Source organism: Caloenas nicobarica, chromosome 1 (genome assembly GCF_036013445.1).
Source record: "Caloenas nicobarica isolate bCalNic1 chromosome 1, bCalNic1.hap1, whole genome shotgun sequence".
In the NCBI taxonomy this organism is placed as follows: domain Eukaryota; kingdom Metazoa; phylum Chordata; class Aves; order Columbiformes; family Columbidae; genus Caloenas; species Caloenas nicobarica.
This window is the reverse complement of record NC_088245.1, coordinates 31,539,687-31,563,008: the sequence shown is the minus strand read 5'-3', so window position 1 is coordinate 31,563,008 and position 23,322 is coordinate 31,539,687. Positions and strand designations below refer to the sequence as shown.

General features: G+C 37.2%; 1 protein-coding gene across 18 annotated transcripts in view; it reads right to left on the bottom strand.

Annotated features, from left to right (window-relative positions):
* The window catches only part of NRCAM (neuronal cell adhesion molecule), a 159,229-nt gene that overhangs the window by 33,930 nt on the left and 101,977 nt on the right, over positions 1 to 23,322 (bottom strand). For 17 of the 18 annotated variants that reach the window (XM_065658482.1, XM_065658466.1, XM_065658470.1 and 14 more), the window contains 10 exons: positions 12,434 to 12,577; positions 11,328 to 11,439; positions 10,837 to 11,003; positions 10,606 to 10,753; positions 9,930 to 10,054; positions 7,547 to 7,648; positions 4,979 to 5,176; positions 4,795 to 4,865; positions 3,725 to 3,950; positions 3,313 to 3,428 (listed from right to left, as the gene is read on the bottom strand). In XM_065658482.1, coding sequence (XP_065514554.1) covers positions 3,313 to 3,428; positions 3,725 to 3,950; positions 4,795 to 4,865; positions 4,979 to 5,176; positions 7,547 to 7,648; positions 9,930 to 10,054; positions 10,606 to 10,753; positions 10,837 to 11,003; positions 11,328 to 11,439; positions 12,434 to 12,577 — 1,409 coding nt within the window. Of the gene's footprint in view, positions 1 to 3,312; positions 3,429 to 3,724; positions 3,951 to 4,794; positions 4,866 to 4,978; positions 5,177 to 7,546; positions 7,649 to 9,020; positions 9,051 to 9,929; positions 10,055 to 10,605; positions 10,754 to 10,836; positions 11,004 to 11,327; positions 11,440 to 12,433; positions 12,578 to 23,322 lie in introns of all 18 variants that reach the window. The other variant, XM_065658465.1, reaches the window with a different exon arrangement.

The window sequence follows — 23,322 nt, the reverse complement described above, 5'->3', positions numbered from 1 at the left end:
AAAAGATTTGTCAGGGCTGGAAAAACACACAAGTTCTGAAATACTCTGAGTTTACAGTCATGGAATGAGCTCCCTCTAGGGACAGGAAGACCATTCCTCCATTTATGTGACAATTAGATCAAACCACAGGGCTGACTCTGGTGTCCATTTTGATCGAGTTTCTGAGAAACTACAGATGAACCTCAGAGGTAATTACCTTGACTGCACCCTCTTTACTACACAGTCTCTCTAGCATGATATTGGAAAGATATTAACAGTTGCTCCTACAGACACTTGTGTTACTCCTAGGATTGTTACTGTCAAATACATCAACGTTAATTTTTCACAGCATAATTTTCATGCACGTATGATCACACACTAAAACTGATAGAGCACTGTAAATGAGTAAAATTCTCATTCCATTTAGGCCAACTGCAAACCACCTCTTTAAATACAAAGGCTGGGATTTCACATGAGTACAAAAAAGGGAACTGTTCAGATTTACAAAGCCCAACTAGATAGCTTATAATGCAATGTTACACTAACACCAGCTTTCTATTTTACATGGCTTGAGTTAATGTTTTTCAATATTGCCAGCTGTCATCCTGTAGCTCTCATCCTACCAACTAGCATAGGAAGCCATTTACAAGCTAACAGTATTCGTATTGAAACTCATCAGGTATAGTTCATATTTTGTTGGCCAGTAACTTTTCACAAAGCATATTATTATAGTTGGGTCATCACTTGTCACTGGCCAGGCTGAAATTAAAAGAGCTTTAGTAAGGTCGGTTTGATAAGCAGTGATTTGGAAGACGAATATGACAGTAAAAGAGATTGCACCACATTTTTCACATACTGTATTGAATAACCACTGAAGTCACAAGATTAACAGGAAAAAATAGCAGCAGTAACAGCGAAAAGACTTCTTTTAAAAATTTCTTCTTAGGTTTGAAATGTTTTATAGTACCACAGTACATCAAGTAATGGCTAGATTAATACAAAAGCAAAATATTAGTGATGTGCTGTAAACTGCTGCTAGATATATGTCTTCCTGCTTTGTTCATACATTTGTCTTCATGACGTGACCCTTTAAAAAGATAACCCTCTCAAAATCTGTCTCTAATGCAACACTGCATCTTGGGCTACCATCTGAAATAATTTTATTAATTAGGAAAGCCTGAGTTTGCTAGTAGGATTTTGCTGATGTGTTTAAAAAGAGACAGTAAATTCAATAACTAAGACACTTAACGCATACTCTGCATCCATGAAAACTTTTCAGCTTATATTCAGAGAATGCTTTATAAGAATAACTATGCACTAGGTCTTAGGACTTGTCATGCCTTGTCTAGTTTTTAACCTATTTTAGCTTGATTTGGATGTGTCTGTAAAACTTACTTAAGAAACTTTTGTGGCATCTACAACTTACTCAGGGATATACCATTGTCTCACTTGTCCTAGCCACAGCAACAAAACTACTCAGTGGCCAGGTATGTTGTCAATCCTGTGGTTTTGAGCTTGTTTTATTTATGATTATTGACTAACTTATTTTAGCTTCAGTTTTGCTTAGCTTTGTGTAATTGTGTGGTTCCCCTTCCCATAGAAAAAAATCATACTGTATAGAGAGAAGGCCTAACACACTAAACAAAAATAATCATGACATAACTAACCCCTTAGATCTGCTGGAGAGGAAAGTATGCAACCCATTAGCCAATACAGGACAGAAAATAATCCTCAGAGACTCCAAGTCTAAGGAAAAAGAAATGTCCATCTAAACTTGCGATGATGACAACTCACTGTAACCATGCCTTTGGCAGATGAGATCTTAACACCTGGTGTATGGGCAAGTGTTTGTGTCTATGGATTTTTTTGTATTATGAATGATCTTTAACAGAAATTGGGTGATTTGGATTATACACATTAGCATTGCTGTAACTGGATTAATAGTAACGATCAACTTCACTAAATTCTGTTTAATCCTCACATAATGAGCATTTTCTTTGTGTTGTCTCTTTGTGTGTGAAATACCAAGCTGATAGGAGACTGTCATCTAACAGATAAACATGTAACGGACTAATAGGTCCTGTTTCTCAGCTGAGTTTATTACCTAGGGCAAAGCACCATGGTAACCACAAATACTTATGCTAGCTCGTACAAAACTAGCTTAAGTCTGTCTGGATGGTGGCATTTTGAGCCAGGTAAGTGACATTCACATACCAGGAATTCACACTCACGTGGTAACCAGCTGTAACACACTGAAGTTCAGTTTCAATGCTCTTGAATGCTAGTCCTCCATTTGTAGGTATGATGTACATTTATTCTCCTCCAAATATTCTTTAATCATTTCTCAAATATTTCTTTTTCCTCTTTTCATTTAAACAGAAGTAGCTCAAATTAGTCTGTCTTACAAAGTAACCTAGTTTGAGCTGTGTAACTAGTCTGTTTTGTTAGAATATGTTTATTAGTATACTTGCAGAGGAGCAAAGAAGGAATTCTTTTCTATTTTCTTGTGTTGTTGCATAGGAAGGCAGTACATGCTCTCATTCCACTCTTCCCTCTACAACCAGTCTAACAGGCTTCTGCAGCTTCCACTCTTCAGTTTCTTCTGATGGGCTTCCAGTGCAACCTCTGAAGCAACTTTTGCCATCAGATTTTCCCTGTCCTCCAGGGACACCAGTTCCCCCAGTTTCTAACCTTGAAGTCTTTCTGTCTCCCATTCCCTATTAATCACTATCTTTTGACTCCAACACAGCTTTCTCAGTTATCATCAAAACCAGCGCGTTATCTTGCACTAAGCTTCCTTCAATTTTATGTACTCTCCAAATCTTCTGCCGTTTCCTATCTCTTTAAATTGAGCATTTAAACTGAGCTTTTTCCTGGCCTCCAAAAGGACAAGGCATCCAGCATAATCTAGCAAGTGGCCAGTTACTTAGATTTAAAGATGTGATTAATAGCAGGAGCTGAGTAATCTTAGCATTATATCTAAAAGAGACTCCTACAGAAACTATTTCTCCTCATCCTCTAAATATCCTTTTAGAATATGATCCATAAAACTATTATTTTTTTCATCTACAGAATGTGTGCAAACTTAATTGCAAACACATCTCATTTTTCTTCAAGGACAATGTCACGAGAGGCTAGTGCTACGAGGCTGGAACACTGCTGAACTTTAAATGAATTCTATCAATGCTGTTGCTCTTGTCAGCAAAACTTGCGAGCTCACTGAAAGGCAAGAGTCCTCTTGTGTGTCAGTTACTTCTATGTGGCTACAGCCTCATATATGAAGAATGTTCTATTTTAATAAATGAGGAACAGAAAGCTTTTGACTGTACTTACTTTGTACCCTTGGAGGTGTCCTCGGACAGTTTTCAGTGGAACTGGGTCCCAATGTACCTTTGCTAATGTGCTGTTAATAACATGAACCTGCACATTGCCTGGAGCAACCATGGGCACTGTGTGGAAAGGATGCAACAAGGATCATGTCAGAGTGAGACACCACACGAACATGCTTTTCAGAATGAGTCTTTGCATTGCACTCAAGGAGTACATTGAAGTGTTCCTATGCTTAAAAGCTGACCTCAGGATTAATACTACAGAGTATGATAAAGCCTTATTATCTCCAAATTCATTTTAATTAAAAAGTAACTACTATCCCCCTTTTCCAGTATTTTAGTATTTTAAATATCCACTTAGGTTACGCATTTAGTTGCTTCTACTTAGTACAACTGAGTCAAACTAAGAAACTTACAGTCTTCCCCGGAATGTCCAATCACCTCTGATGGCTCTGGTGCATATCCCAGGTCATTTAAAGCTTGTACTTTTATTTCATAGGGAACAAAAGTCGGTGTACCAGACACAATATATTTAGATACATTTGCAACTATAACAGATGTCCATTCATCATCAACATCCTTCTGACGCCAGCTGACTTTGTACTGAAGCCCTGGGCCATTAGACTGAAAACCTTTTAAAGACTGAAATGAGAAGAAAAATTTTTAATAACAGTCTGAAGCATCTGAAAAATCCAAAGTCGCAAAGGAAATGTACTGATTCTTCTTTAGAATTTTACAGAAAATTTACCACTGTGTTCTGTGACAGGGAAGCACTGTTGAAATTTCCAAGCCATGCAATTTAGCTTTTACAGGTCAGTTTAGTTGCTTTTCATTCATTAGTAAAAATCACATTGAAAGGTGATCCTGGTTAATTGTCATGCAACCATACATTGTGATTTCTGTATACTTTTTTTTTTTTTTTTAATATTTCTTAAGATGTGGAAGAGGGAAAAACTGTGTTTCCTAGGCAATGTTTCTTGCCTGGGACAGGAAATTAGTTTTACATGGCTCTCCTTGAGCTTCTGTCATGATGGTAAGGGCATGATATAGAAAACTTTTTCACAAAAGTTTCCTATTGAAAGAGTGCAAAATAATTTAATCAACAAAAGTTGAGGGTAGCATTAGAATTCAAATTAGAATGCATTCTAAAAATAAGACTCCGCTTGAGTCAAACCACAATTTACATACTTATGTTTTCCTAAATTGGCAGCAAAGCATCCTGTATTAGCAAATTAATGCCTTATCTTGAGAAATCACTCGGGGAAAATATGGCACCTTAATTTTTTATTTGCTTTTTCATACTGCATGCAGCTTTTCCCTGCAAATGAAGATGGGATTTTACTCTTTTTCAAGAATATTTTAAGCAAACAACACATTGGGTATTTTCATAGTCCATTCGCAGTTAAATCATTATTATTCTTCTAAAAAAAAATGCTACTCACAGACTTAAAAGCAAATAAATTAAACCTCCAGAAAACAAACTTACCTCCCACGTTATTACCAAATTATCAGGTTCTGAGCCTATCCCTTGTACATTAGAAGGATTTTCATCAGGGTCTAAAAATAAAATATTTACATGTGAACAAGAATGACTGCTGTTTGCATTCCGAACAAATTCAATACCATTCATAGTACAAATCAATCACTGCTAAGTGGGAATAGTTACTTACTTGCCGATTTTGTCAGGTACTGCTCAGATGGTTCACTCGGCTGACTTCTGCCAATCTCATTGACAGCTATCACACGGAATGAGTAGTTGACATATGGAGACAACTTCAACTGTACTGTTGTCTGAGTTCCAGGAACTTCTGTCTGGTAATGCCATACCCCTGGTTCATGCAGCCCATCTTCATATTCAATCACAAAGTCTGTAAACAGAAGTTGAATCCAACTTTATGTCAAGACTTGCAACACCTTCCTAGATCTGAATGAGTTAATCAGAAGGAAGTGATCCAATCAACATTTTTAAAAATCATGGAAACTGAAATATAATTACATAAACGAGAACACAGATCTATAATGTGGATCTCAAAAGTACTGACTAGGTAGAAATATAATAGAAACACTCCTGCTTTTATTATCTGCTATTCTCAAAAATGCAGCTACCTGTCAGGTAACATATTATTACAAGTGCTCCCTCTCAGGTACTGGATTTTAATGTAACAGGAACCCTTGAACTATCACAGCAAGACAGTGAGACAAGATTGGAATTTTGATGTAAAAGTAACATTCAGATGACAAATATATTGATCTTAGTCATATCAAGCTGTCAGTAAGTAGTACCTGTACAATATTAAAACTCTGAGTATTCCATTTTCCCCAATGAGACTGGATTAGTGAAGAACTATTTAAAGTCAAGAATCAATACTTGAGGAAGTTTTTCGAGAGCACTCTTCATTATCTTCAAATTAAGTCAAGGAATGTATGTTCAGAAGTTAAATTTCTTGAGAGTTCTCTGTGTGAACATTACAATGATCCTACTGAGTATATAACCTCAGGGACAAACAGGTTTGTAGAGCTCCAAAAAGAAAATAATATTCCTTATCAAAGACAAAAGGACATTTTCTTCAGCTGTGAAACAGCAAAAAAAGCTTCTGGTCTTAGGTATGAGATATAAATTTTGAAACACTTATGAGGAATTGGTAGGATACAGTAAATAAATGGGAGAAGAACGCATAGTCTGAGTATATTCTATGGAACTTAAAGTTTAGATATATGAAATTTACACGAGCATCAAATCTTTCTGTGTTGTGTAACAAAATTTTTCCCTATCCCATGTATAGGTGGGGACAAGAGGCCAGAATATGATTCAGAATACATCCTGTTTGCACTACTAAAGACATTCTGAGAAACATCTAGAAAATGCTTTTGGAAGAATACTTACAGTACCACACAGAAATAATCTACAAGAATTTAAGGAGCCAAGATGTTCAAGAAGTAAAAAAAGATAAGTACTAATCACAGCCTTCTAGACTTAAGGCTTGCAGATTTCATCCTGACCTGAGTAGTAAGAAAGAGGGAGAGCTGGCCCCAAAGTCCTGCCTCAGTTATAGCTGGTCTGTGTGCTCAGAGATAAAGGTCTTGGGATGGGATGCTTTCTGGACCAAAGTCTTTGTTGAAAAGGTGAGAATCTTACATGCTAATTAAAAACAAACAAACAAACAAACAAAAGCACCCACAAAGTTTTCACGACTGCTGTTTGCTTTTCTAGTAACTAGCATTCTGCGTGCAGCTCTAGCAGAACAATTTATAGGACACTTCAAGGAAAAAAATCTATTTGAGCTTTCAGAGACTCTAGCATGTCAATCATATTACTTGTGTAAAAGGATCACTCATAATGAAGTGCTATCCTTGAGTCTTGATCTACATTTTGAAGTGACAGCAGCAGCAGCAGCACTAATAGGCTTACTTGTGAAGGAAATGCCCTATTTTGCAGGATCTCAGGGGGCTATGCAGCAATATAAATTGTATCATAATTAAAACCAGCACTGCTTATAATGAAAAAGTTGCCCTGACAAATCTTTCTGAGTCTATAATTTTTTGGAAAACAAACAGTAACATCCTTCCTTCCTCCTAAATTCCCCCTCCATCCTCTCTGCTCAATATAAGCAAGAGTATCTTTCAGCATTCTTCCCTTCTACTAGGAGGAATAACAGCATTAAGATCAATTTCCTATCTCAAAACTTTATAGATGTTTATTTTCTATGTGCTATGGACATGCTTTATTCCTTCAACTATCTAGACAAGAAAAAAACCTGACACTTTTTTACATTATATTTTCATGAAGAATAAGCTTCTGTATTAGCAGTGATGGACAATCCTTAAAGATATTGGTACTGATGCTATTTCAAATTCATGGGAATTACAGAAGAGATAATGCAAGATGTTAGTAGCTCCCTCCTTCAGAAGCATACAACTAATGAACAAGTCTACCCTCCACATATTCATTAGACTGGACCTTGTCAGGCAGAGCTCATATCAGTATCAATTTCTCTGTTAACTAGCACAGGTTTTTGGATCAAAAGCCCAGCTCTTCAGGGCAGTAAATAAGTTTTTCTGCTTGGCTGTATAGTAGAGGAAGTTCAATGAATTTTTGTTATGTAAATAAATGACAGCTGTAGTGATTGAATTTACCATTCTTCTATGCTGGACACAAAATTTATCACAGAAGTCTTTGGAATCTGAGGACAGTTAACATAATGCTGTTAACGTGATGCAACAGATACAAACAAACATACTTGTAATGGGACTGTTATTTTCATCTCCTGGTATCCACGAGAGTTCAACGCTTCTTTCTAGCTGACCTGTCAACTCCAAGTCAAAAGGTGGATTTGGCCGAGCTGTAAATCAAATGAACACAAAGCAAATAATCACACCAGAATATGTACTTTAATCTTTGAAAAAATCCTTACTTTCCAATCAAAAGAATTCCACAAATAGAGCAGGGCAGATCTACTCACGTAAGCATGACTCAATGGTCATTAGCATGCAATTGTTACAAAACAGAGATAAAACGGAGAACTGATGTATCTGGAAGCTTCTATACATTAACAAGAATCTATTTTTGATTTTACCTACACCTGATTGCAGTGTGGTATAAAAATGTAATGAGATGCAAAGAAATATGAAATGCATGTTTGAACGATTATGGGTGATTATCTACTGTAACTATAAATATTTAATAAAACATGGAAAATAAAGAAGCATTCACATTAAAAAATACTTTTCTAAAATCACTACAAATATTTAGCATGTGAATTCAAAACAAGTATAGCTCAAATAAAAAATAATTGCAAGTTGTTATTTATTTTTTGCTGTACTTTTAAAAAATCCTGAAACACCAAGCAAGCTGTCAATATACATCCTCATCACGCATGAAGATGTAATTGTCCATTCCAAATTGCTGAAAATAATTCATTATATGATTTGTTACACAAAAATCAAGACTAATGACTAGGTTCATTTAAGAATACATAAGCATTTTCACTCAATGTGATAGGACTTACATAAATGTGCTTAAGTCACTCAAAAGTGTTTCAGGCATACTGTTTGTATTTTAAAATACAAATTCAGAAAAATTGCTACAAAATTAAAGGCTGTATATTGACAAATTTAAGACTGTACCTGACTGATAGATTTTTGGGGGGAACTTCAGCTTTAATTTTAAAATAGTTATTAGCAATTTCATAAATCATAAACCAAACTTTTCCATATAGTCCTGTCTGCTCTATGAGTGAAGTAAAATGTAGACAGACTATGAAATAAAGTACACCAAGCCTACAAAGAGGTAATTAAAAGCAATGTCGAAACATACCACAATTCGGTTGGTGCAAATTATTTGATAATGAATTATCTTTCGACGAACAGGTGGGTTTACCTTTTAGATATTTCATTTGTTATCTAACTAATTTTCATTACAGTGTTCTCTATGAGAAAACCACTATCACACTGTAACAAACCTTAATTAACAGTAATTTATCTCTGAAAATTATTTATTCCCTAAAATACAAAACAGCCTGCACTGTAAAATTCCTAAGTCCAGTAGTCCACTAATGAACCAGTTGGTAAAACAGAATGAAACCACAACACACAAACACAAACACAGGAAAAAGAGGGGAAAAAAAAACCCACAACAACTGTTGCACTTTGCAATAGGCAAATGAGAAATGTATCTGGTAGATGATGTAGAAAGAGAACTTCGTATTAGTTTACCGTAAATGATAGCTGGAGTTGGGGGAGCAGCTGAAAAGAACATTAATATAAAGGATTTAATCAATTAGTAGCCAAAGAAACAGAATATTGTAGGTAAAGACTATAATTATTAGAGGCGAAGAGAAGTTAACTTATTTGGAGTAAATTAGAGTAAATTTTCAATAATACATTGATCATTTTTCACTGAAAAGTTATAAAAGTACTCGAATATTTTATCCATTTTTAAATAAGGATAGATCAAGAAAATAAAGAAAGTAAGCAATCCTATAAAAACTTTTAAATAAGTACTAGACATTTGGCATGTGTCATTCCTGGATAAGAATAAGATCACAAAACAATTTTAAACCACAAGCATACTTGACTTTGAATATCAGCTTGAATTCAAGTAATAATCATTCAGGACACCTACTTAAAACTTTCTTACTAATTGGGACAAGGAGTAAAGTAATATATTTTACAACAATCTGCAATCATAGAAACTTAACGGAGAGAACTTATCAAAAATAAAGTCCTTGAGGTCATAAAAGCAAGCATGCTCAGTCTTTCTGAAGCATAATTTAGCTGCAAAAGAGATTACTCAGATAACATGTTTATGTTCAAGTACTCTGCAATTTGTAATCTACTGTGTTAGCTCAGACATGACCCAAATTAAAGACCTATATAGCAGGAAAACGAATGTGTCCTGCAGCTGCTGGACCCTTTTGTAAGTAGATGATTCAAAGGCAAACTTTAGGGTAAGACTGTATCTTAAAAAAACTGAAACACATTTACAAATAGGTGACATTTCCTTTGTCCTGTCCTAGAAACCAAAACTATGTTTGTGCTTTCCATTTTATATCTAATGCTGTTTTCACACTTAACAGTAAGTAAACACAGTTCTGCTATCATAAAGTTTGAGAGTATTCTTACCAACAACAGTAAGCACAGCACTTGCTGAAACACTGTCCAGAGTAGTGTTAACTATGCAAGTGTATGTTCCATCATCTTTATCAGTTACATTCATAATGGTCAAGTTGTCTTTACCAACTAGAAACCTGTAAATACAATAGATTCAGCCAATGATTTTGCAATAACGTGTACTAAGAAACTTGCATAAGACATTAACAAATCCCATTTACTTATGTATTTCAGCAAATACCTAGACAGCAATAATAATAGTGAGCTATGGGAGATGTTAGCCTTTTCTACATTGCTCCTGACCATCTTTCAACACTAACTGTCTATCCTAATGTGGTTTTATTTCCAAATATATTCAAACAACTTTTAATTATCTATGATCTAGAGAAAAACAGTCTTCCATTATCTCTTTGGCTTCTTCTGCCAATTATCTTCTCCTTACAATTGCTACACCTGAGCACTGTACACAACTAAAAATTTTTACATCTAATTTTATTTTGAATTCTATCTCAATATTTTTACCACACTAGGTAAGTCCTTTAGTCATCAAGTATGGGATAGTGCTGATATTTTTCAGTCATCTTTAGAAAATTTCAATGGGTCAATATGTTCCTTTCAAAATTTAGGAAAAGGAGCACACAAAAGAAACCAGAAAATTAAAAATAAAGGAAAGTTATTTTGTCTATACCTTTCATCATCGGGCAGTGCATCATTGTCCTTCAACCATATAACTGTTGGTAATAGCGTAGAATCATGTTTGATTATACACTCAAATGAAACTTGGCCGTATCTCTGAATCACTTTGTATTCTGGCTGTTTAATTATCATTGTTGGATCTGAAATTTAAAATTACTATTAGACATTCAGAAAGTCTGAAATTCTATACTAACCTGTGATGATAGAGTGATTAATTTCTTACCTTTAACTTCCAGATGAACCTCATTTTGTATCTTTCCTAATTCATTCCTTGCTACGCACGTGTATGTACCAGTACTATCCTTCTGAGCCACTGGAATTTCCAAGGTTCCATTATCATGGAAAATGTATTCATTTCCACGCAAGATGCTACCTTTCACGCCCTTAAACCTTTTTTATAAAAAGTAACATCATTATCCAACATCATAGTTAAATTCTGTTGTATTTTATTATCAGAAAATGCAAACTTGAGACTGCCACATTAGAAAATACAGACAGAATCACATAATGAAATTTGAACTTGATTCTGTGGGGATAACTTAACTGTTAAGTATATGTAATATTTTATAGTGTATTATAATCAGCATAGATGTAAAAATAAACTATTTTAAAATCATAAATAGAGTAAGAGTAGTTTTAAAGATTTAAATGTCTGTTTCCCTAGAATGTAACAGGCTATTTTTACATAACTTAAGCATAACAGCTACAGCTTACCATTCAATTTCAGGCTTTGGTGAACCAAAATAAGCACAGTCCAGCAATGCGGGACTATCAGCAATGACTTGATACAGTTTATTAGCAGTAGTTAGAATTCTTGGTGGCTCAGCTGAAAAGACAAAGATATCTGGATATAGATACCAAGATGCAAATACAGAATACTAAGACATCAAGAATGGCCTGAATAATGATATATTAACATCCTTCTCTGAAGAGATTTCTGGTCTCAGTCGAGGTCCGAATATGTTCTACTGCCTAAGGCAGGAGTGTAGGAGAAGTATCTTGTGAAAAACAAATGCTTCTTCCCTGTGTTCAAGTAAAAGGGATGGGCACCAGAGGCAATTATTTCATTTGGAAAATTTAAATTAGAATATGCTTCAAGAAAAGAAACGCCTGGGAACAGACTGAACTACATAATTTCAAACAAACCTGCAGGCAGAAAGAAGGTAAGATATATTTTTTGTGAAACACCTACATTTTTTAAAGGAACCATGGAACCAAAGTGAATTCTTTCATTTAACATACAGTGTCTCTCAAACAAAAGATCTGCCAGTTCCTGCAGGAAAGTCTTTAAAGGCCATTCTGCCTAGGATTTTGCTACTAGCTTTGTAAATTCAGCAAAAACAATTACAAGAGGCCACAATATCTTGTAACTAGGAACATATTCTTGGGAGGCCTTCAAGACAAATGCATAATTATGTCCCTTTGCAATAGCAATTTAGAGATCATCTATTTAACTGATTCAAAACACCCACAATCAATAAGAGTACACTGAAACGTACTAACACAAGGAATATTAATTCCTGCCTTATTTGTCACGTTTTCATTTGCTAGATTTACATAAACAAACAAACAAACAAAGAGTGAAAATTTCTTCCAAGTTTTCCCCAGCTTTCACAACTATCCTTCCTACTTAGAAACAGTGAAAGTAAAATTCAGGAATAACCTACAAAACCCAAGGTATGTACATCCTCACCTTTGACAGGGCTCAGGAAATACACCCACTCCCACTAATGACCTTAAGCAAGACCTGAGCATGCAATTGTGTTCAGGAGACAACTGAATACACAAGAAAACTGAAAAATGTAAAATCTGTTTCTTACCCAGAACATTGACAAAAGCATTTGCTAGCAAGTATCCATATTCATTAGAAGCATTGCACTGATAGACAGCACTTGACCTTTCTTGCACATGTGAGAAAATAATGGTATCACCATCTACCTTTCTGCTAGGATCTTCTGGGGCAACTGTCGGTGTAAAGAAAAAAAACATATTGTTTGTTTCATACTTCTGAAAAGAAGAAACAATTTGAAATAGCAATATACCCTTTCTTCTATTTTCCTGGTGACCGTTCACTGATTAAGATCTGAATTTCAATATGATTAAGGAAGTTACTCCAGTTCTACAAATATTTAACTCAGGATGGCAGAATTCCTGTTTTCTGAGGTTTTTTCCTTGCTGTTTATTTTTCAAAGAAGCAAAGCTGAGATCATATTTTGCATGTATTACAGAGGAAAAGATTCAGGCAAATACAGACAATATCTAGAAAAAATAAGGAAATCTTTCTGAATGTCAAAAAAAATTATGTCAGAATGACACTGGAACTTTACAATTCTCTGTGACTTAAAGGTTTCAGCTTTTCCAATCAGTTGTTATACCATAAATAATTATCCAAATATTACAAAAAGAGCCTTACTTAGTTGAAAACTATTTCAGAGTAAAACAGAAGTAATTCTTTCACACAAAATCAAGTCTTCACAAGAGCCGCGATACTAATTCAGTAGGTGGCACTCTTTCCCTTTCATAAGAATTCTACAACGCATTTTCCTCAACCGTTCTGTAGTAGCCTGAGCTGTCGAACAGATTATCAGAATAAACGAGAATATTACTGAAAATAAAATTCTGAGATATTACTGAAGAATAATAGCGTCAGTTATGATACATCTGGATGAAGTTAGAGAGCTAGAACAGAGAAAAAACTTAGCTTGTAGCACTGCGCTACGCAAAAATGCACAAACTATACCTTAATATTTTAAGTAAATATTAAATCAAAACACCTCAATGTATTATTAATATTGAAACTTAATGGTGAAATTATTTATATATTAATCTTAAAAATAAATGCATATATGCATCATACTTTGGTTACATCATCAAAATTTACACCTTTATATATTAATAGAACTTGAGGAAATAAGTATATTTATGGAAGACATTTCCATCTAATATCATTTCTAATTTATTTGGATTCCCAGAAAAGATCGATTAACTAAATTAACATCAATTTTTTTAAGTGGCAAAGCCTTTTTAATTCAGCAATATCTCAGTACTCATCTGTAAAGAAAAATGGGAAAATTCTCCTTCATTTTCTCAAATCTGCTGAAGTATCTGTTACTGATTTCCCTAAAAGAGAAGAATGAAAGGGAATAGATGAAGGGGACCACAGTTCTGTGCTCCTGCTTAAGGGTATCTCCATTTTGGGTGAACTCTAAGGCCACTTTACATGTAAAGTAACCACATCAATTTCCAAACAGATGCCTCAAAACCCATTTTCAGCTCCATTTTTAACTCTTATCTTCCATCACTCTGAGTTCAAACCAATATCACAGATTCAAAAATTTCAGAAAGGAAGAAAAAGGTACTACTGGAATTTTAAATGCTTATTCTCTGGGCTTCTGGGTTGCTAGCACTTCTTTTTCTCCTGTTTTGCTTTACTTGTGTCCCATGTTCCCCATTGCTTCCTATTCTACGCAAATGCCATTTTCTTTAAAAGATTCATAGGCTGAAAATAGACGGACGGAGCAGGTGAGTCGCCCAGCAGGCAGACCAGTCAGCTGTGAGCAGTGGTCTGTCTCTGCATACAAATCACCATTAAATGGAAAATACGCAGTCACCCTCCCAGGAGGTAGATCAGCCCACAGCCCCCTCAACCACGGCTTCATCCTGCCCTGAGCTCAGGGTTTCCCTCTGCTCATTCCCTCTGGGTCCTGTGCATTTTTTGCACGCAGGCATCCGTAATGGGTGCACAGACTCCCCCCTCACACGCGCTCCCATACATAACGCCCTACACACTGTTGGTAGGGCCCCTTCAGGGAGGTGGACGCCATTGTTTGAACCCTCTATGACTGAAGAAGGAACTGGGTCTTAAAAAGACGATCTAACCATTAACCATCATATTAAAAGAAGGGCAGCATCTTCCCTTCCCAGTGACGTACTTTAGGAAAATAAGAGATATCCCTCTTCAGTTATTTGAAGGAAAGGAGGTAGGTGCCTGTTCTCAGAAAAGGGTTCCAACTGTGGGTCCCAAGAGTTAAAAAACAACAACAACAACAACAACAACACAACCCCAAACAAAACAAAACCAACAACAACAAAAAACAACAACAAAAAAACCCCCAGTCCAAACTTGAGGAAAACATCCTATTAGTCAGTGCTTCCTTTGACTGGTCTAGCTACTTGCATGCTGAAGGGCACTGATTTTAGAAAGCTCTCTGCTGAGACTGGCATCTCTTCAACAGTCTGTCTTCTGACATACCTTGTCCTCCCATGCGACACAAACAGAACCTACACGTCTATGCCCATGTGCTATGCTGTGTTTTGCAGGGCAACCAAAAAGTTAGACACTGTATCATCCAGCTGCTTTAATAATCTTAAGCACACACTGCTGCACTCACACACAGAACAGGTCAGAAGGGACCCCTGGAGGTCATCTGGTCCAACCACCTGCTCAAGCAGGGCCACCTACAGCCAGTTGCCCAGGACTGTGTCCAGATGGTGGAAGGATCACTTCTCTCAATCTGCTGGCAATACTTTTGTCTAATGCAGCCCAGGATAACATTAGCCTCTTTGCCACAAGGGCGCATTGCCGGCTCATGGTCAATTTGGTATCCACCAGGACACCCAAGTCTTTTTCTGTTACGCTACTTTCCAGGTGGGTGGCCTCCAACATGCACTGGTGCATGGGGTTGTTACTCCCCAGGTGCAGGACTTTGCACTTCTTCTTCTTCTTGAACTTCAAGAGGTTCTTGTCAACACACTTCTCCAGCCTGTTGAGATCCCTCTGGATGGTAACATGACTCTCTGGTGTACCAGCCACCCTTCCTAGTTTTGTGTCATCAGCAAACTTGATGAGGGTACACTCTGCTCCATCATTCAGATCACTAACAAAGATGTTAAACAGGACTGACCCCTGGGGGGTCGCCGCTAGTTACTGGCCTCCAACTAGACTTTGTGCCACTGATCACCACTCTCTGGGGCTGGCCGTTCAGCGATTTTTCTATCTACCTCACTGTCTGCTTATCCAGCCCATACATCAATAGCTTGTTGTATTTATGCAACAAAGGATCTTATAGGAGACAATGTCAAAGATCTTCCTGAAGTCCAGGTAGTCAATATCTACTACTGTTCCCTCATCGATCAGGCCAGTCATTTCATCATAGAAATTCACCAATTTGGTCAAGCATGACTTCTCCTTGGTGAAGCCACAACAACTATTCCTGATGTTTTTCTTCTCCTTAATGTGCCTGGAAAGGGTTTCCAGGGTTAGCTGCTCCACCACCTTCCCAGGGATCAAAGCGAGCCCGACCAACTTGTAGTTCTGTCGGTTCTTCTTCTTGCTCTTCTTGAAGATAGGAGTAACATTTGCTTTCCTCCAGTCTTCGGCCACTTCTCCCACTTACCATGATCAATCAAAGATTATCAAGAGTGGCATTTCAATGACACCTGCCAGCTCCCTCAGCACTTATGGGTGCATCCCATCAGGGCTCACGGACTTCTGTAGGTCCAGTCTGCTTAAGTATTGCCAGACGTGATCCTCTTCCACCAAGGGTGCATGTTCCTCCAGCCTTTCCGCCTGGTCTGTGGGACCTGGGATTCCTGAAGGCTGGTCTTGCTAGTAAAGACTGAGACAAAGAAGGCACGTACTTCAGCCCTTTCCGTCTCTTTTTTAATCTTTTTCTGGGGAAAGAGAGCTGGGCCACTCAAGCACTGCTTGTTTGCCTTTACCAGGATTCTGGGGACATTACAGGATGGTTGCACAAAAAGGGGAAAATGCTTTTGACACATTTGACAAATCTGAATGTGGAACTGATAGGCAAAGTAGCAAGGAATCACATAATGCTTAAAATGGGTTTGTATTATACAATTGGGATAACGAGTGACAGGGATTAGTTACAGGAGTTCTGCTGCTGCAACAGACAGGTGAACATGTGCCCTGTAACAACCAAAATTTAGTCCCAATAACACCAAGTCTCAGCTTATGATTGTGGCTATGTCCTTTCTGGAGAAAGACCTGATTGCTCGGCTTCACTTAATTTTTCCATCACTTCATATAATGAGACAGCTTGTTGACTCTATAGATACACACAGCATATTCCTGTACAAAGAAGGTATAGCTGTCATTAGATATTTTTGTCACAGTTAGTCATCAGCACCCTAAAAATCTTCTGTTGATCTGAATACATACTTCCATCTGTTTCATAAACTTTAGACAGCCCAGGCAATTACTTTTGTCAGCATGTTTAAATAACCATTATGGCACCATTATTACTTTTTTCCTGGAAAAAAAAGGCAGAATGAGATGTGCTCTCTGCATAGAAGCAGTTAAAACACACTATTATGCTTAATCCAGATTTTGTTGCAATATTTTACCCTTTTCTGTTGTAGAATTTAATTTTCCTGATCAATTTTAATTGCTGGTCAATGTATATTTATGCAAATTCAGGAAGCTAAACAAAATGAAGAACAGAACAACTGTCAACTGATGATGCAGTATATAATGTTATCTGTCCAAATAAATGATACAAACTTCAGCCTGATCTGTAAGAAAGATACATATTTTGGGCAGAAAATTATTAAGACATGAAATTGGCCTACCAACTTTGAAGTCTTTAGCTCAAATCTTTAAGCTCAGTGTAAAACTGGAGAAAAAAATCCATTGCTTTTAGCTGTGGGGTTTTTTTAACTTAAACCTAAAAAGGAAGCTTTTATTGTGAGAGTGGTCAGACCCTGAAACAGGATGCCCAAAGAAGAGATGGAATTTGTCCTTAGAGATAATCAAAATCTGTCTGGACACAGTCCTGACCAACCAGATGCAGATAACACCCTGCTTCAAGCAGGCAGGTTGGACTAGATGTTCCTTTCACTCTCAGCTATGCTGGGATACTGTGGTTTTAAGAACCTAACAAACAATGTAGACTGAAAATAATTCACTGAGGAGGAGTTATAAACCTTTGATTGTGATTCTGTAACTTGCTATTGTTTGTAAAAAAAAAAGCTAATAATGTGAAATTAATTGTTCCTGAAGTCAGAGTTCCTTACATTGATCCCACATTCTGAAACACAACAAAGTGAATATGAGATCCAGCTGACATCAGAAGTTCTCAGAGGGCACTGACCTAGAGTGATTTGTGTTGCCTGAGAAGTGTCATGTAACCTAAGGTAGTATGTATTTTTTTCCAGAAGCATGTTGTGGATTACAATCACTGTTTGTAGGATATGTGAGTACTAACTGTTTCTACTCTACAGTGAAAATGCTTATGCCATCCTCAGATGTCATACTAGAGATTCCCTCTGGTTGAAAACAAGCTGGAAAAGAAAGGAACAAAATGACTTGACTGCTTTTCCCCATATCAGTGAGAACACATACGTCTTCGGCATGTGTAAGAGCTAACCTTACCTAGATCAGTTAAATGTCACAGAAAGACATAGTGAAAACAGATAATAATTTCTCTTTAGAAAAGAGCAGAAATATTGATTACTGTCTTTAGACGTCTGCATCTTCTTTAACAAATCAAAGTTATTAATCAAAAGTAATCAATGCTGCTATGCATTCACAGTGACTATATATGAGTGCTGGAAAACAAATGTAATAACACGAAGTCTGTTGTTTAAGTGTTATAGTGCTTAGTCACTCATTTCTTAAAGTAAAGCTGAGTTATCATTTTGCATCAAGAGCAGAGTATTAGTTTCTCAGAGAAGCTGAGGCAATTATTTGACTTAGATTTTATACTGAACATCTGTTGCTGTAGTTCTGTTTTTACTATAATTCTGTCCTTAAGTTTATGCACAAATAATAGTGAATGTAAACAGGAGCATGAGTTCAGTACTGGCTCTTAAGCTATGAATTTCAACAACTCTAACTTCAGAGATAACTTTGAAGACCCTGTTATTAAGGAAAAATATTAAGAAAGCAAAGACGGAAAGTTACGGGGGTTTTTTCTGACATGAATGTAGAAACATAGGGACCTTGTATAGTGATGCTTGTGTACGCTTTTCAAGTTGTGACAGGATCACAGGATAGCTTGTATTATAGTATGCTAGAAGTATCTCATCATTCTTCCTGACCTGATTCTTCCTCCAAAGACTCATGTTCATGAGTAATTTATGAATATAGTAATCATTTCCAAAACTAGAAAAGTCTTTACATGGTTAAAACTAACTACAGTTGAATGACTGAAACAGGATTTTTGAAGAATTATTTGCATAATTTGGGAAATCTGTTTTCAGATAGATTAGCTATGACAACATGAGAATGTGATAGTACCAGAACTTAACATTATCAACCAACCAACTAAGAAAACTGGAGGAATATACAGTGTGTAATCATTGAAGTGGCTTGATAAGATGACGAGTCCTTTATGGAGAGACTTGGGTCTCTGTAGATCATAAACCATATGGTCTATGAATGAGCATCCAGTTAACATCCTTCTGGCTGCAGCTGACTTGCCTCATAACATCTGAGAGCCCAAATCAGAGACTATTATGCACGACAGTCCTGTTCTCTCAGATCTCTGATCATATTACCTAAGTAACATATTGCGTATTTAGAGAATGTTGACTAGAATCCCTTTTTCTTCTGGCAGGGGCAGGGAGGAAGGGGTGGCAGTGGAGAAGGGTCTGGAGGCTATGCTTTCAGAGTTGAACACAAAACTGGTAGTGAAATAGCAAGGGTGAGCAGTATGGTGCATCAGATACTTGAGAACCTATGGGGTGAAACCAAGAATGAACCTAAGTAAGAAAAACAAGAAACCTAAGTAATCCAATTTTGCCTTGCTCTGCTCCTTCCAGTGAACTGACAAAGACTTAATTCTGGAAGAGATGTGACATGGAAGAAGATGCCCTTTTCCTTTTTTTACCAATCTCACTTGTTCCTCAGCAAAATATTTTCCTGTGATCAATGAAATCCTTGTTTCCAAGTTTCTGATTCTGATAGTACTATTACCTCCAAAGGAACAGCAGGTTATTACCTGCACTAGCCACAACTGTCCTTGTGCAGAATAAAAAACCCCCGATTATCATAGGTTTTCCTATCTGCTGCAGTTCCTAGGCCAGATGCACAGTACCACACAAGGACAGCAGAAGCAGTGGATAAACGCCTGCCCTGGCAGTCTTCTGTTTTAGACCAAACTCCTTGGGGCATCAGAGTCCAGCAGATTTCTCCCCACTCTGCCACGGCTGCGGTGAACAGCTTGTGTGTGTACTCACAGGGAGCACGATGGATGATGAATCTCTGAGCCAGGGATTATCAAGGCCTTTCACGAAGGAAATCTAAGGGCTAATGTTTCTCCCTTAAATTCAAAGTGATTACTAATGGACACTAACAAAAACCTAAGATTCAATGTGAAATGTGATATAAACAAGTGAATAACATGTTAAAAGAAGATAAACAGTGCCTTTCAGTGCACTACTTTGTATAAATCTAAGTGTGTGTATGTAATATTTAATAGCTCATCATGAACTATAAACCACTGAACCAATAAATTAGTCTTTTGTGCAGTATTTGCAATGCCTTTCTGAAGTCCAATTATGAAAGTGCTTCCCCTTCCCAATTAATCAGGGTTGTTACTTTCTTAAAACTTGAGATGCTTTATGCATGGTTTCCCTTTTGTAAAACCATGCTAAATATCTAAGCAGTAAAACACAATGGATTATGCAGCAGTATAAATAATGCAGATCTTGAGTGTTAATTGAAGCACAAGGCAAGGCAGAGTCATGGCCTGAACTTTCAATTGCTACTTGCCAAAGTAATTCTAATTGACCTCAATGGGACTGTGCATGTGAGTTCAAATTACTCCTGCGAGTAAATATTAGGAGGTTAGGTCCTTATCACTCCAGCATGCCTCAAGCAGCTTGCTCTTCAGACATGCTGGAGTTCTTAAGCATTATTGTTGAAGAAAACTAATTAAAATATTTCTTTTTACCCCAATTAATGTAAACTGGAACAAAATTTACACCATTACGATTTTCCTTCATAGGTGTTTAAGACATACTAAATTTTTCTTCATTCTTTCCTTTTCCCTTCAGGTATTTAAGCCTCACCCTTTGACTGAGATATGGACGAATGTTTTTTTCTTCAGCATTCCTCCTTCCTTGTCTGACTCTATTATGGAAAAACAAAACCGGAAGAATTAAGCATCTCCCAGTTGTGCTTTCCAATAGAAAATTAAAGTATTGCAAACAGATTACTGGGCCACAGGAGGCACATTGTGGGATATATGATGACAGCAGGGCTTTGAAATTCAAATGTAGCATTTTTTCTTTGAAATCCTGCCATGGGTGTAGCTCTCTCAGCACTGCCCTGAAGCTGAAACAGCTGCTTTAGTTTCCTTTTACAGTGATTTACTAATCATTCCGTTGGAAAAAGAGGGGTTCAATTTCATCATATAACAACAAGTGAACTGTACTTGGTAGTTTCTAGACCAGCTTGTGATAAATCAGAATAATACAAAATCACACGAATCTGAAGAACTGCATTTTCTGTGATCGCGATGTACCTTTTTTAGATGCCCTGACAGACTCAGTGTAGTGGAGCATCCAGTAAACTTGCACTTAAATATTTAAGGTGGATAAAACTTCAGCTTTTCTCAGCAGTGAAAGTGATCTTTAAGATAAAGCTGAGCTACCGAGTTATTTATTTCCTATGTTCTTTCCTCCTTTTTTATCCCCCCTGCCCCCTGCCACTCTAGTTGAGTGGGTAATTTAATTAAAGTCTCTTAATTTTTACTGAGTTCCCTTCAATAAGACTCTGTGTACTGATTCCTCATGGTCAGCAAGCCAATATATGCTGCCCTTGTATTTGGGAAATTCGGTGGCACCCTGCAGCTGCTTCTGAAAACTCTCTGTTTCTTAATGTTTTACTGCCATCCTGCAAGAATGCAGAACACATCATTGCTTTTCTGGAAAATGTACTTGTCATTTGAACAGCACGTCCTACAGCTTTGACAAGGAAGCAGTGTAAGGCAAAGGTGGATCTCATAGCCAGGCGAAAAAGATTTTACCAGTCAGGAGGCCTGAAGAGCTAAACTCTCAGGACAGCAGGATAAAAATCTCTTCAAAACCAAACAAAAAAAGTTAATGGTAAATATACAGAAAATAGTAAGGAAGATCAGACCACTCAAAGAAAAGAAAGAGCAGGACAGGTACTAAACTTTGATTATAATGCATGCATTATGATATATTTACCTACAATATATACAGTACAAAATTACATCAATATTTTCCTCTTTTCCTGTAATACCATTGTTTGATGAGGTGATTGACGTCAGCTTACATAACTTGTTTAACCAATGGAAACTTCTCATTTTAAATCTCAGGCTAGTGATCTCGACTTACATTTAATTAGGATTCTTGAAACAGGTTCTTTGCTAAATATTTCTCTCTGTTTCAATATATACCCCTACTTTTCCCCCCAAAGTTGCACATTTTTCCCTCCAGTTCAGTTTAATCTCTCTTGTATCCCACATATTTTGAATATATCTAATGAGGGTTCTCATTTACCTGTTGCTATTTCCTAGATCCTCACTGTAGAGAACCCTCCTCCATGTCCCAAACTCTGTGACATTTACTTCATGGACAGACTTCAACATCTCCTGAAACTCCTGAAAGTTACACTGTCATACTTTCAATAGGTCAGGACAGACCAATATCTTAGAGCCCATTACCTCTCACCAGTCAACAGGGTAGGCTGTCTGTTTTTATAGAGTCATAGAAACATAGAATAGTTTGGGTTGGAAGGGCCCTTCAAAGGTCATCTAGTCCAACCCCCTGTGATGAGCAGGGACATCTCCAACCAGATCAGGTTGCTCAGAGCCCCGTCCAGCCTGGCCTTGAATGTCTCCAGGGATGGGGCATCTACCACCTCTCTGGGCAACCTGGGCCAGTGTTTCACCACCCTCATTGTAAGAAATTTCTTCCCCATGTCTAGCCTGAATCTCCCTTCTATTAGTTTAAAACCATTAGCCCTTGTCCTGTCGTAACATGCCCTTCTAAAAAGTCTGTCCCCATCTTCCTTTCTTACAATATCGTTTTATGAAAGAGGAAGGATAAACGTAGAAGAATGCAGTGTCCTCCAGCAAGTTCTTCCCAAGTGAAGTTGTGCTATTTATAGCAGCTATCTTGAGTCTGTCATACAGCCTTGCCAGTCACAACACTGCAACAATTAAGTGGCTCAGCCACCAAGTCAGGGTTGCTTTTCTTACCCATGCACACTGAAACAGCTGCTTCACTGCCTTAGGGGTTCCTTTTCTTTGACACCTCCTTGGCACAAGCTGTTTCCCAGGCACTTGCTGACACATCCAGTCAGTTTTGCTGCTCCTGCTGCTTTTTAGTGCTGAAGCCTGGAAGGCTCAAATATATTCTAAGCTGCAAATCCAGCAAAAGTGCTCTGTACATATACAGAGCTGAGGACTTGACTTTTTATGTCACCTTCACAATTCCTAGACAAAATTAGTGTTGCAGCAGGACAGCAAAGGAGAAGTCTAGCAAACACAACTGTTGCAGCAACGCCATGGTAAAAATTACATTCCAGTAATGTCCCTGTCGAAGGGTGACAGGGCAGCTCTGTTGCTACGGCCCCATCTCTGTAAGGACACCACCAGCAGAACACCAGACAGGATAACCAGGAGTACAGTCACAAATTCTAGTGTTCTCAAGCACATTAGAGGCAGACTTTGTTGTTCCACTTTTATGAAATACAGTATTTTTATCACCTCAT